The following is a 15,091-nucleotide window of genomic DNA, read 5'->3' on the forward strand; positions in this document are numbered from 1 at the left end:
TTTCTATACTCTAGCAATAAATGTATCTGAAGAATATAAGAAAACAATCCCATTTACAATAGAACAAAATGGAATAAAATACTTAGAAACAAATTTAACGAAAGAAGTACAATGTTTGTACTCTGAAAATTCTGAAATCCTATTGAAAGAAATTAAGGGTCTAAATAAGCGGAAAGACATCCCGTGTTCAAAGATCAGAAGACTTAAAATTGTAAAAGTACAATACTTCACAAATTATATTCAGATCCAACATAGTCCCTATCAAAATCCAAGCTGAATTTTTGCAGAAAGTGAGTGGAACTGGAACCTTCATGCATTGCCAGTGGTGATGTAAAAAGTGCATCCAATCTGGAAAACAGTTTGACAGTTCCTCAAAAGTTAAACCTATAGAGTTGCCGTATCACCCAGCAGCTCCAATCCTACATATATTCCTGAGGAAAATGACTGTGTCTACACAAAAATTTTTAAACAAATGTTCATAACAGCATTTTTATGATAGCCAAAAAGTGGAAACATCCCAAACGTCCGTCGATTTATGAACGGATAAGTAAAATGTAGTATATCCACACAAAGTATAATCTTGGGAAATAAAAAAAAATTGAAGTATTGATACATGCTTCAACATCAATGAACCTTAAAAATGGTATTCTAAATGTCACAAAAGACTCCATTTAAAAGATTTCATTTATATTACGTGTCTAGAATAGACAAATCTATAGAGGAATAAAGTAGGTTAATCATTGCTTAGGGCTGTGGAGTTTGGGGGGAAATACGCAGTGACTGCTAATGGGTACTTGGTTTCTTTTTGGGATGATAAGGATGTGCCAGAATTGATTGTATGATGGTTGCACAACTCTGTGAATATACTAAAAACTATTGAATTGTTCACTTTAAATGGGTGAATTTTATGGTAAATGAATTATATCTCAATAAAGCTCTTAAAACGTCTATAAATCATCTCCCTTCTCAGTGAAAATGACTTTGTATCATTTGCTTGTCAGAAATAGGCAAATGACCCAATGTTGAAATTATGATGTATTCGTTTGTTGCAAAATTTAAAGCTAGCAGATGAGTTGCTTTTCTGATGACCAGGAAATTAAACTTCATTTTAAAGTATAGTTGTATGTGTGTCCATATATTTCCATGCATGCTTTTCTGACAATATCACCTCAAATACATAAAACTCTACCTTCCTACTTCTCAAATATAATTGTGCAAAAGCATAAGATATTTTAACTGTTAATGTCATAGGGACATTTTTAAGTGTCCTCTAAATGTAGAAAAGTAAATGGTTATTTAATGGAAAAGATTAGTCTTAATGAGAGTCAGTTCTTGTATGTCTTATTCTTTGGTTTTAGAAGTGATGGAATAATGACACGGACTCTATGTCCTGTTGAGCATTTATAGGATCATGAATTTCTATTTTTAATTTTTAAGATTGTTATGTCTTCTTAGAGAGTTGACCTTTTTATTATGCTAATATCCTTTATTGCAGCTAAAAACATTTCTTGCTCTAAAGTCAGCTTTTATGTTGCTATAGCTACTCTATTTTGCTGGTCTTTGTATGGTGTACTTATTGACAGTTGGTATCTATTGACATTTGAAAACTTTACAGAAACCTTATAAAGTTTTAGAAAGTATTACAGTTTAAAGCTAAACACTTCGGATCTATAGTTTATGATTTACTACACTCTGATTTGTCATGATTTCAGAAAATGAGGACTACAGAAATCATTTATCTTTGAGATAATTACAGCTATATTTCATTCTTGAAACTAAAAGGCATATCTTAAAGTTCAATAAACTATGTTTCCAAATTAACCTAATTTATTCTTAGATTTATTCTCAGATTAATTAGATTCTTAACCAAATGATTAGCTATAATTGGTTAGTTCATCATATATTTCTATGACTGGTTTTCCCACTCATTTTACTCATGTCCTCTCTTTGTCCTAGTTAGGAGCCGTATTTCAACTGACTTGTGTGTATAGATGAATGACCATAGTTTCCATTTATAGTCACAAACACAATTAAAAATATCTACATTTGGAGACTAGCCAGAGTATCTTAATTATAAAAATGAGATCCCATCCACCCACTCCTGCTTATTTATGTTTCTCTAGGAATTATTTCTTGACAAACCAAGTACCAGTTGTGAAAATATTGGAAGTCTCTGATATCTTTATATATAATTAACTTTTCTTGTAACAATATGATTTATTTTAAGTAGCTAATAAAGTATGTGTTTGGAATATAAATTTTATCATTTGTTTCCCACCCTAACAGCTGCAGAAATAACTGTTCAACCGACTGTGGAAGAGGCCTCGGACAACTGCACTCAAGAATGTCTCATCTTGGGCCATTCCGATGCCTGCTGGATGCCGGCTTCTCTGACCCATTCCAGCCCTTCACAGGTACAGGCCTCTGCTCTATGCCACAGCTCACCCCTGACGCAGACCTCTGCTCGCCACCACAGCCCTCCAGTGACACAGACCATTGCTCTCTGCCACAGTCCTCCGGTGACCCAGGCTATCGCCCTGTGCCACAGCCCTCCACCAGCACAGGCCTCTGCTCTCCACCACAGTTCGCCTCTAGCGCAGGCTGCTGCCCTCCATCGCAGCCCTGCACGGCCACCAATGGGTCTGCAGCAAGGTTGGGGGCAAGGTGCTGGACCTGATGGACTACTTTCTCTTGATCAAGGAGTGCAAAGTAGTACAAGATCTCAGTTTTACACCATGTCTGAAAGACTTCATCCTAGTGACGATTCAATTAAAGTCATTCCCTTGACAACTTTCACCCCAGGGCAACAAGGCAAATCCTCCAGGGGTGATTCTCCTATTATGGAAGAACATCCCTTGTAAGGCTAACATGGCTACTTCACATTTTCCAACAGGATGTATATAATCAAAGTTTAAGATCCAATTTCAATGAATATTCCAAATTGTTAGGTTTGTAAATATCTATGTAAATAGAAACAGATACCAGGATAAAGTCAGAGCTAGACCCTTAGTCAAAAGTTAAAAATAAACTTACAATTTGTTTAATTCAGAATGTGGATTTAAAAAGAAAAGAAAAAATTTACACCCCTTTGTACAGAAAGGCTTATCATGACAGATATCAATATGTAGCATATATTATTTCTGATGCATTGTAAATTTTTTCATTCATTTTTACCAACATGTGCAAAATTACTGATTTTTTCCATTCTGATTTTTGTGGACCCAGTATGTAGCAAATGGAAAACTAGCAAATTACTGATTTTCCAGGAGTAGCTTTAGTTCATCTAAACTTTTGTTCAGATAACATTAGAAGGTATAAGTACAGTAGCATTTGCTTGTCTTTTTGTTTGACATTTGTCTCCAGTTTCGTGTTGTTAGTCTTTCTACAAAAATGCACATTAGGGAGTGTAAATATCTCTTACATTTTTTGTCTACCTGTGTTTTTATGTTTTCTACCTTTATTTCAAGAATATATTGTTCATATAATTTGTATATATGTTTTCAGTAAAGAACATATATAAACTGTACAGATTTATGTCGATAAGCTATTTCTCTACTCTTTAGTAGAGTTCGAGACACTGAAGTGCAATAACTGTGCCCAAGTTAAGCAACTATCAGCTAACAAGGGCCTCTTTTTGTTTTAAATTCACCTTTGTAGTTTAGTGTAAAGTGCATCAGAAATCATATTGTATCTGCCATGTTAAGCCTGTATTCCACTATTAATTGGACCTTCATCTTCTGGAATTTGTATATAACAGCCTAGAAATTCACAAGGAAGGTGGACGTATTCAGTGCAGGATTCATTTACAGCTGCGACTGTAAACTGCTGTTTTCTAGAGAATATCGGGAAGATTTAAATGTTGATTTGACAGCTGACTTGGCTGATAGCAAAAGATGTTAAGTAAAAAGAATAAACAAATAAATATAACTGTATATATAACCACATACTAAACCTATAAGACTAAGGGATTTTTGTCATTCTAGCTCAATTTACTGAAGAGAACCACTGATAACAAGATAAAAGGAAGGAACTTTCCAAGAGACGTAAATATAAATCTACATCAAACGTGTTACAGTACAGAATTTTAAGGAGATGTGCAGAGGGAGAAATGAGGTTCACGACTGCGTCTTGGGGTGGATAAGAAATACCCCAATAAACACACATATGAAAAACCAACAAAATCTCATATATGAAACAAAATATGTCCTTCTAAGCAAAGAATACAACAGTATTCCAAGGGAACACTAGTTTCCTTCTGTTGTCTGTTTTTAATTTTCCCTTTTTGTCCTCTTAACTGGCCATGATCTTCTATGTGCACATTTCACCAATTTACAGAAAAACCACCAACTTAATTTTCCTCCATAGCAAAACTGAGAAAATGTCTTGTTTCAGTATTACACTAAACCACGAGACAATTGATGTTTTAGTTGGGGTGGGGGGGAGTGAATATTCTTGATTAAATTAGACGTAGACTTTGTAATGTGTAACTTGAAGATATGTAATTTATGATTAAACTGTGTGTAAATGTTGTAATATAAACTGTGGTAAATGTATAATTTCATTGGTGAAGGTTTCCACTGAATGTTGAGAAAGCTTCTCTTCATGTGCCCAGCAGGTTACGTAGCGTTCTGAGAATATATTGTTCCCATTGTGAAGCTCTCTAAATCATATTGGATTTGGTGTGTAGAATAACTTCTTAACTTTTAACTACTAGAGTTTAATTAGTGAAATTTCAAATTAATTAATATTATTAATCTTTTTCTCCTTTATCTTTGTTAATGTTCAAAGGGATTTGGAGTGTACTGGTATTCCAGGTGCATGTAAATTCTGAAGGACTGATGATATTTGAAAGTTTATTGAAATATGACCATGTATATGTGTTAATATTATTGTTGCTATTGTTGATGATGAAGATTGTAAACCTGGGGAAGATAAACCCAGAATGACAAAATCAGCGCTTCCAGTAGATTTTAGAATGCTTTTTCTCTAAAAGCTTGCAAAGATAATGTAAGTCAGAATTTTTCCTTCTATTTTAGTTATTTCCACATTTTTCCTCTCCACAGTTTTAGTTAAGATCTACACACACAAAAATAAATAAATAAAAAGCAGATAAAAAGGAGAAACTGAAAGACTATTAAATAATGTGTCAAGAATATGAATGGTTACCATCTATGTTAGTGAAAATCAGAATAGGAACCCAAGTTAGATATTTGAGAATTTTTTTCTGGTAGTGTGATTTATTGAGTTATAAGGGTGGCTCTTAAATCCTCATATCTAAAAATTCGTGAAGTTTTGATACCTTTCCTAGAGATATAGGAATGAACAAATATGCTTTTATTGCCCTTTCTAACTCTGATTACATAGTCAGACTTAGATTGTGTTTAGAATATTAAATGACTGGGCACCCTCTTCTGGGTTTGCACCAGAGAGGCTTTGAATGGAAGCAGGCTAGAAGTAGCCAAAGAGGCAAGGGGTGTGAGCCCAGTTATTCTCCCCTACGCATTCTCTTTCTAAGCTTCCACTAGGTCTGGCCTTGGCAACCTGTAACTTCCAAGGCTTCAGATCCGATGAGATCTTTCTCATCACATTACAAATTCTTTCTTTGAATGGATGGACAGAGCTCTAGGTTGATAAAGCTCACAGGTGGCTCTTCTGACATGCAAAACTTTAGTCCTGGACCTACAAAAAGTCTTATTCTACCATCAATCAAAAATATTTCCCTTGAAAAAAGAAAGATTTTAGTTTGAAATTAAAACTTCAAATTGAAAGACGAGTATGATGATAATACATTCAGTCAGACTGGTTATTCTATTTTGTGGCCATGTTCAATTACATGTGATTATTAATTTACTAGCTATAGCGTTAATATACCACGTTTGTAAGTATGTATTCAAGCACTATGTATCCTATATGCTATGTGCATACACATTTTTTTCTTGAACTTTATCTTCAAATTTTAGCTAATACTGTGTCGATGTATTAAAAACAAACTTACATATGATACAAACAATGTAATAAATTTGAGAGTACATTTTGTGTAATTTCATTTAGTTATTTAATGTTTTGTTTTTGGTAATGTAAATTTGGTTAGAAAAAATGGTTGTTAAATGATTAGTGCTATTGTGTATTGGTGACAGTTTTGAAGAGCCTCTGCCTTCCCAGACTAATACTTGTCACACACTTTCATTAAAATGGAGAAAAATAGACTAAAAGATCACAAACTGTGCAGTCCTTACAATGTAATCATGTCACACACACACACAAAAATCTTTTCCAGTCATGGGAAAATTAAGTAAGTTTCGCCCACATGTATATTCAACATTAGTTTTTTATTGTTTATGTTAAGGCTGAAAGTGCGTATATTTCCTAATACATGTTTAATGAATACTAGTTGTTTAGGCTTTTCCTTTTTACACTCTGATTTATATTTTCCGTGTGGTTATCATTTCTTGTCTTTCTTCTTTCATATTTGTTCCAAACCAAATTCATAGTTTTGTTTGGATAAGCTTTTTATCGCAATCATCAGACACTATTTTGGCTATTTCCAACTGGCACAATTGCCCTGGAAAACATGGGAGCAAGAGAAGCTGAACTATATCTGGACAGGAACCTTTTTACGTTACGTGCCAATTACCACACCAGAGCAATTTTATGCAGAGGCCTTAAATATTCATTCATGGTAGCTTTCTTACACTAACCATTCATGTGCTTTAGGTAAACATGATTTTTAAAAGCAGTGCAAGTTGACAACAGCAGAAGTAGTAATGAAAAGGCTACTCAGAAAAATGTGTGTGCACAAATGAAAATAAAATGAAGGCAATTGTTTAGTGATTGTATGTGATACTTTTAGGAATAAAATGTGTGAAATTTGCACTGTCCCTGCTTAAAGTACTTGGAATTTTATGAAATATGTATTTATGTTTGTATTTTTGGAAGATTCCTCCTCTGTGACATCATACAGCATCTGAAAGTGAACAGTATCCCAAGCAGCTCTAGCCATGCTTTGGAAGTGAGAAGATTGGCTATTGGGTGGCCCAGGATGGCAGTATGTAGTCCAGTGGCAAGTGTGTATTAATTGTTCTATTTCAGGTTCTGTATTGCATGTTTTCTGATTCATTAATATAAGTATTAATAAAGTTATGAGAAATAAAGTTGCATTTTTATTGTGTGCATTTCTTAATTCAGAAGTCAAAGGTTTTATTTCATTTTAAATTGGTTTTTAAATTCATACCGAGTAAAATCCAGCTGTTTGGTGGTACATTTCTACGAGTTAGCTTGCTTTTTTGTTTACTCTGATAATCTCTTCAATATAATTCTTTGAATTGAACATCATTTCACTCACTTTTCCAAGTTGATGAACAACATTGTAGTGTTCTGGAACATTTATTTTGCATCTTTCAAGACAAACTTAAGAGATATTTATTTATTCCAGAATAGGTCTATGGTCTCACTTAATGTAAAAGCCATCTAAGGATTTCTCTGTACAATCCTTGAGGATCCAAATGAAATGTTTCTGGAGAATGTTGATAATATTTGTGGAACAAAATAATTTTGCTCCTGGCTTCACTTTCGCTTTGGCAAAATGGAAAGAATCCCAGTAGTTTGCAACCTCCCAAGCTGCACAGGATCACTAAGTACCCAGCTGCATTTGGCATTGGTATTAGTCCTGAAATTTGATTAAGAGTTATGGAGCACATAATCTAGCTTTTTGTCTTCTTTCTTTGCTCACCCATCTTTCTATTACTGTGATATTAATTTGCTCATTCTTACTAAAGGTTAGCTGATGATGGAAAAAAATCCAAAATTTAAATCAAGCAAAAATGTAACCTCTGGCAAAAGGAGATTGGAGTTTTAGAAATATAATGCATGCATAGGTTAATTCATGTTATTTCTCATCCTGACTCCAGCCATTTGGGAAAAAATACAAGCTGTAGTGAGTAATAGGTAGACTGGGAGTCACCAAGTTATGTATAGACATTGTCATAATAACTTTGGCATGAACTCTAAAAACGTGAAAAAGTGAATATGATGAATACATACTCTGAATGGGGGATAAGTGCCCTACTGGAAAAGAATGCTGAAAATGTCTAATATTTCAACAAGTGGAAAAATTAGTGAGCTCATATTTAGTTTTATTAAAAACATTACTGTACTTGCCAGACCTAGTCATACTGATTTATAAAATAAATTGTTAACGGTGTAATGGAAATGGCTTCAAACAAAACAAACAAAAAACGACCATGAAACAGGCAAGTAGGTTCAGAGTTTAATTTCTGTAATTTGGGTTACAAACTCCATAGCCATTTCAAGTATCTGAGGACCTATAGCTGTATAAAAATAACTGAAGTTTAATCTGTGCACAAGTTGAATTTCCCTCTTGTCGATCAAAGTATTCTAAAGTTAATTGGGTAAAACAGAAGCGAAAGACAAAAATGAAAAAAGAAATAAATGGAAGCTTAATTCTGTCAGCAACTCAAGTAACTCAGGGATCTATTCATAGTACATTTTCTTCATAAACATTTTTGAAAATCAGTTTTAGATTTATAGAAAAAATGTAAAGATAATACAGTTTCCCAATACTCTACTCCCAATTTCCCCCACATTTAACGTGACGTATTTGTTACAATTAATGAGCCAATATTGATATACTACTATCAACTAAAGTCCACAGTTTATTCAGACTGCCTTAGTTTTTTCCTAATGTCCTTTTTCTGTTCCAAGATCCCATCCATGACTCTACATTACATTTAATTATCATGCCCCCTTAGACTCCTATAGACCGTGATGGTTTCTCAGATTTTCCTTGTTAATGACAATCTTAACAGTTTCGAGGAACACGGGTGAGGTATTTTGTAGAATGTCCCTCTCGGGATTTGTCTAGCGTTTTTCTCTTGGTTAGGCTGGGTTATAGGTGTTTGGCTGGAACACCACAGAGGTAATGTTCTTGTTTTATCACACCTTCTCAGGTGTACGTGATAGCACATTATTTAACCTATACAGTTATTGTTTGGCATCATCTCACTTTATGGTTGGGTTTCACTCTTCATCCTTGAATCACAGACCCACAATTTTCCAAGTGTTTGGTGCACTCAGGGTCAAGGCATCCCCAAAATGTGGCCTCCCCAGGCTTGAAGGCCCTGGGACAATTCAAGATAAGTCTCTTTCCAAATTCTCACTTGCCACAAAGATCACTACCTTAACATTTCCTTTTAATTTGTCAGTTTCTAATAGGGCAATTTTGACTGAAGTATTAATAGAAAAAAAATAAGTAAATGTGTTTCCCTTCCCACATTTACTAAATAGGAAATGAGTGTTGTGATGATGTCCCACTAATGATGAAAATTTGAAGAATCATGGCTGTGACATTGTGATTTGTAATAAGAACGATATATATTGGTCTCTGCCCCCAGTTCTTGCCACAGAGCTCCTAAAACCCTTATAAATTCCTAAGTGATAAGAGCACCAGGACATTTGCTCTAACACTTGGTCTTTGACCCTGGCTCCTGACCCAGAGCTCTTGAAATCCTAAAAATTTTCTGGGTGATGAGTGTCTTTCCTTTGTTCTAATGAGATGACTCTGGGTGGGCTCCCGGATGGCTCCTGGATGAAGGCTAGTCAGGGGAAAGATGAAGCCATGATTAGATGTTTGGAATTTTCAGCCTTGCCCTCCCATTCTCTTGAGAAGTGAGGAGGGCTGAAAATGGAGTTAATGATCGACCATGCTTACATGATGGAGCTTCCATAGAAGCCCAAAAGGACCGGGTTCAGAGAGCTTCTTGGTTAGCGAGAACAGATGGTGGTGCTGGGAAGGTGGTGCCCCTGGAGAGGGCCTGGAAGGTCTGCACCCCATCCAACATAAGTTGTCCTACACATTTCTTCCATCTGGATGTTCATCTGTATCCTTTATTATATCCTTTAATAAACCGGCAAATGTGAGTAAGTGTTTCCCTGAGTTCTGTGAGATGCTCTAACAAATTAATCAAACCTAAGGAGGAGGTAGAGAGACTGGCTATAGGCAGATATCAGAAGCACAGGCAACAACACTATCTCTGAGTAGATAGTGTCAGAATTGAGTTGAATTGTGGGACACCCAGCTGGTGTCACAGAGAATTGCTTGGTGTGGGGAAAACCTCCACACATTTGGTGACGCGAAGTGTCAGAAATGAAGAGTTCTGCGTGAGTAGGAAAGAAGACTCACAGGAAATAGAAACACAGAATGAGGTGGAGAAGTGGACTTTTCCCTGTACAGGTTTAAAACTGAGGTTTTTCCTTATATAACGGCAAGTAGGGGGAGATCTCAAGCATCTAGTCACACAGAGAACAAACGCAATACAATAGGTAAATACCCCTTTTTTTCTGGGGTTGGGGAAGAAAATTGCTGGATTTTAACTCATTTTACTTGTTTTGGTATTGTAAAGCAATGCAGATAAGTTGACTATTATGTGATAGATTGATGGGTTGAAGTTCGAGTTTATCTACTAGCGTATATTCACTAGATACTGTCAAGGGAGAAACGCTGTTGAAGATTTATCTAATGAAAGAAAGCTGTTGGCCCTCTCAAGTCTTTTTTAATTTTACACCTCAACCAATTGACTCTTTGACACTACATATCTGGAAGTTACAAAAATTTATTACCTAACAATACACTCAATGTGGGAGAGGGAAGTGATTTTTCATAAACTGAAGAAAAAAAGTTGTGGCTTTCAATTTAGAAAGCTTCTATAAGAACAGTTCAAATTTATAGAGCAAATTACACTGCAGTAGCCCAAGGTAAATTTTTTCCACTGCATTCTTTATTCATAGGAATAGAAAAAATCAATTACTGGATGACACAGGTGAGTGCCTTTTAGGTGCAAAGATGGTAATGCATGTCACTGTATATTTTTCTGTGAAAACATTCATGTGGTCAGATGCAATGAGACTAAGCCTAAGTCATGTGCTGCTCATCTCCCAGTACTGAAAGTTGTTCTCCTACATACTACAATTCAGTTACATGCTAGAAGGGAACACTGGTTTAAAGGATCAGCCATCAACTCCCTAAAGAGTTTTAGTTTACCTAGTTTTGTCCAGTAAGGTGTCAAGAAAATGTTTAGTACACACAGGCCTGTTTCTTACTCAGGAGTGGCACTGAAAGAAGTTTAACTTTAAACATAAAGAGTAAGGATACAAAGCACTTGTCTTGCCAGCCACCCAACTGGAGGAAGCATCCAATCATCCTAATATGCTTGTCTGCATGTGCTACCGAGCAATTGGAGAAATCCAGGAAATGGAGCATTTATTTAGAAAATTTATTATCTCTATCTTGGGTCAAAAAAATGTCACACTAGATTTCACAATAAAATCAACTCCAGGAATTAGAGTTTGTAGGTAACCAAGGCAGAGTACTGAGATTCTGGGATGGTTAATTTTACATGTCAACTTGGGTAGGTCACAGTACCAGGTATTTGGTCAAACGCTGGTCTGGATATTGTTGTCAAGGTATTTTTTACATGTGATTAACTTTTAAATAAGTAAACCCTGAGTCTAGCAAATCACCCTTCATAATGTGGGTGGGCCTCATACAAACAGTTGAAGGCCTTAAGAGAAAATCTCCTGACCTGCCACTGAAGAAGAGGAAATTCTGTCAGCACACTGCCTTCAAATTTGAGCTACAACATCAATTCTTCCCTGGGTCTTCAGCCTGCTGGGCTGATTTTAGACGTGCCAGTCTCATGATTGTGTGAGCCAGTTCCTTAAAGTCAATCTCTCTTCCTCTGTCTGTCTCTCTCTCTCTGTCTCTCTATATCTCTATATAAATATAGATATATCTTTATATATATATTCTATTGTTGTTTTTTTACAGAGAACCTTGACTGGTACAGATTTTAATTTAAAAAATGTCCTTAACTAGGATCTGCCATATAAGATCAGGCCTGATGAAGTGCTGCTCCATCCAGTGTTTGGGTTCTGAGAGAAGAATGTTCTTTTGACATGTAGGTGGGCTTAGCTAGAATTCTATCTGCCTCCAGTATTGCTTAGTGATTAAATTCTCAGGCTCTAAAAGCACACAGATCTAGGCTCAAATCTCAGTTCTTCCACTTGAAAGCTAGATTACCATGGAGCAATTTTTAACCCTCCTTTTTCTCATTTGTAAAATAGGGCTAATATTCAGCATATTGTGAGGAATAATGGCAATATGTGACATGAACTTTCATTAAAGAAGGGAGAAGCTATGTGGTGAAGAAGGAAATGAGAAAAGTTTTCCTTTGGAGTGGCACCTATATATAATTCACCTCACTAGACTAGCATTGTTTGCCATTCAACGGAGAAGTGAAATGAAGAATGAACTAGTCAGCCCTACTCTGTCCTTGGAGAGAGTGCCTCAGCCCTGAGACACTTGAAATCTAACCACTCAGTGAAGTGAGGTTGCTAGTCACCTAAAGAACAAAAGGGTGTCTCATCCCATGGGCCTTGAGGCAATGCTTACGGGCATTTTCAAATAGCTGACCTGACCAAGGCCATTACATTATGACTAAAGTTTTATACCTGTGGCATTATTATGAGGAAGAAAGCAGCAAAGGAAAGGACTTAGAGAAACAAATATTTAGAGAGTGAGCTAGTGAGACAAGAAAGGAAATAAGAAAGGCCTGAAGGAGAGAGAGATTTCATGCACTCAGTGAGTGTTTAATGAGTGCCTGTGATGCGGCGAGCACTGTTCTAGGCACTGATGGTACAATGATGTGAAGAAAAATGGTTTCTGCTCTTATGGAGTTTATGATCTAATGAGATGCAGCAAACAGGCGATGAATAAGAACACACATATGTTTGTTAGAGAATGATAGTGACAAATGAGGAAAATCAAACAAGGTAATATGATAAAGGCTGACTGTTTTATCTATGATGTGTATCAATTAAGATGCTTTTAGCTCCATGTAACAGAAAACTCTGACTCAAATAACTTCAAAATGAGAAATTTCGTTATTTGACTTCACATAACATCCTAAGGCGAGGAAGTTTCAGACATGGTCCATCCAGGCTCGAACCTGGCTTCTCTGTAATTCCCTTGGTTTTACCTACCATTGTTCATTGTTCGTTGGCTTCATCTCAGGCTAGTAATAAGAAGATTGCTGCAGTTTCATTGTCACATCTGGACACAGCAACATCCTGAGAAAGAAGAGGAGATGCCATTTTTCAAGAACAAGAAAAATTTTTCTCAAGAACCTCCCAGCTGACTATTTTATTGGCCAAAATGAGGTCACATGCTCCTAAAAACAATCTCTGCTACAGTGAATGGGATTGCCATGAATAAATTAGATGGATGCAATAGAGTTGTTTTAGTCAAATACCATAACCACTTTTCTTGTGATTTTTGTTAAGTTAACATTTGTTAAGTAGAGCCCTGGAGTGTTGGATGATGAGCCACCAGTTCAACAAAGACCACAAGGGAAAGTGAAACAGAAAGTCGTTACTCACAGGTCCTGGAAGATGTACATAGCATGTCTCAAGGGGCCACACAAGGGAGGTCAAGGCAGGGTGCAGGCAGACAGCAAGCAGCAGGACTTGGGGCACACGTCTTTCTTTATTAGGATTTGTAAGTGGAGTGCTTTCGGAGTTCCTGGGTTAAGATTGGATTGGTCAATTCAAACCAAAAAGAGCAGGGTTTTGGTTAGTTCCACAGGGGTTTTATCTAAGGGGCACACAAGAGGAAGGAGTTGGGAGGCAAGACTGTTTTACTGCCAGAGGCATTGGGAAAGTCATATCAGGAACTTAGACTTGTGACTCTGAAGGCTGTTATCTAAGGCATGCACTTGTGGGCGAGGCTAGCGTCAGTGCAAGACCCCTGCAGGCCGCTTAGCCATACAAAATGGATGGTGGGGCAGCAATATTATGGAATAGTTTAGCTCAACTCTCAACAACCTTAGAAGGCCTCCTTGAGCAGACATTTGAGATGAAATGAGGTATGAATTATAAAAAGAGGTAACAATGGGATGAATTGAGACAGGGAAGTGGAGATAATAAAAATGGAGGAAACAGCAAGAGTAGTTTTGTTCAAGTTCAAGGAGGAAATAATATCAACAAAATATGAATGTTTGATTCTGTTAAATGTCGGAACTTTAAGTTAATGTCCTCTCTCCTCATGTAGACATTAATGCTGCCCAACATCCATACCATATTAATTTATTTACTCTCCTACTTTTCTAGATGATTAGTTCACTCATCCTTAGCAAGCAATATCGCTTCCTATTTTAATAAGAAAATTGGAGCAACTCAAGCAGAATTTCCACAAGCTCTTATCACCAATTCCTATTTTCCACTATGCACATCTGTGACCATATAGTTTTGCTTCTCTCCTGTTATCACCCCAGGATGTGTCTTCTTAGCTATCTCTTTCCCTGATTGTCTCTGGTAAATTTCTAGCTGGTCTATGCCTTGGCTTGTTGTTTTCATGGAATCAACAGTGTCCTCATAATTGCTTACTACCAAAATTTGCATTAATTTCAACAGATTCCCTAGGCTTGAACATCCCCACAGTTCTTTCTAAATATAGCCTGATAACTTGGGGTGAGCTTCAGAGTTTTCGTTCTTACAACTTGCCTCTATTGTGCAAAATCTTTCTGCTGTTTCTCCAGAATGTGTGTTGATGACAGTGGCTCACTACTCTCAGACACTCCTGTTTCATGCCCAAAGTGCACGGTAGTAGCTACTAATCTTCTCAGTTTGCCTCTCTTGGTATGGAACTTCCATTTTATGACTAATCTGAAATGAAGGCAAGTAAGCCTCAGAATTCTCGGCCTACCATACCTGAGAAGATCTTGTACCCTGTGAATGGCGGCTGGCTAGAGGAAAGGATTGCCAGAACTTTCAGACACTCTTGACTGGAATAGAGCTTCTGGAACACAGAACTGGGAAGAATGAAAAATACTGGTAGCCCTCCCATCCCTGGGAGACACTGTAACCTAGATTGGAAGCTGGGGGGAAAGGGAACCCTGTGTTCTTGGCTGATCTCACCATGAGTGCACCTCCCATTATGCTGAGCTGAGGCTGGAGGGAGGGAGTGGGTTGTGGCTCAGATGCCCCATACACAGTCTGTTCTTACCAAGATTTAGTAGAT

The 15,091-nt window shown here is 36.7% G+C and overlaps 1 protein-coding gene across 7 annotated transcripts in view; it reads left to right on the forward strand.

Annotated features, from left to right (window-relative positions):
* Window positions 1-6,030, forward strand: part of PCDH11X (protocadherin 11 X-linked) — a 664,017-nt gene extending 657,987 nt beyond the window's left edge. For 5 of the 7 annotated variants that reach the window (XM_044763830.2, XM_044763832.2, XM_044763833.2 and 2 more), the window contains one exon: window positions 2,287-2,999. In XM_044763830.2, the coding sequence (XP_044619765.2) occupies window positions 2,287-2,861 (575 nt within the window). In that variant the 3' untranslated portion in view covers window positions 2,862-2,999. Of the gene's footprint in view, window positions 1-2,286 lie in introns of all 7 variants that reach the window. The other 2 variants (XM_044763834.2, XM_070502551.1) reach the window with 1 other exon arrangement.
* Window positions 6,031-15,091: the final 9,061 nt, after the last annotated feature.

This window comes from Equus asinus, chromosome X (assembly GCF_041296235.1).
Source record: "Equus asinus isolate D_3611 breed Donkey chromosome X, EquAss-T2T_v2, whole genome shotgun sequence".
Lineage (NCBI taxonomy): Eukaryota > Metazoa > Chordata > Mammalia > Perissodactyla > Equidae > Equus > Equus asinus.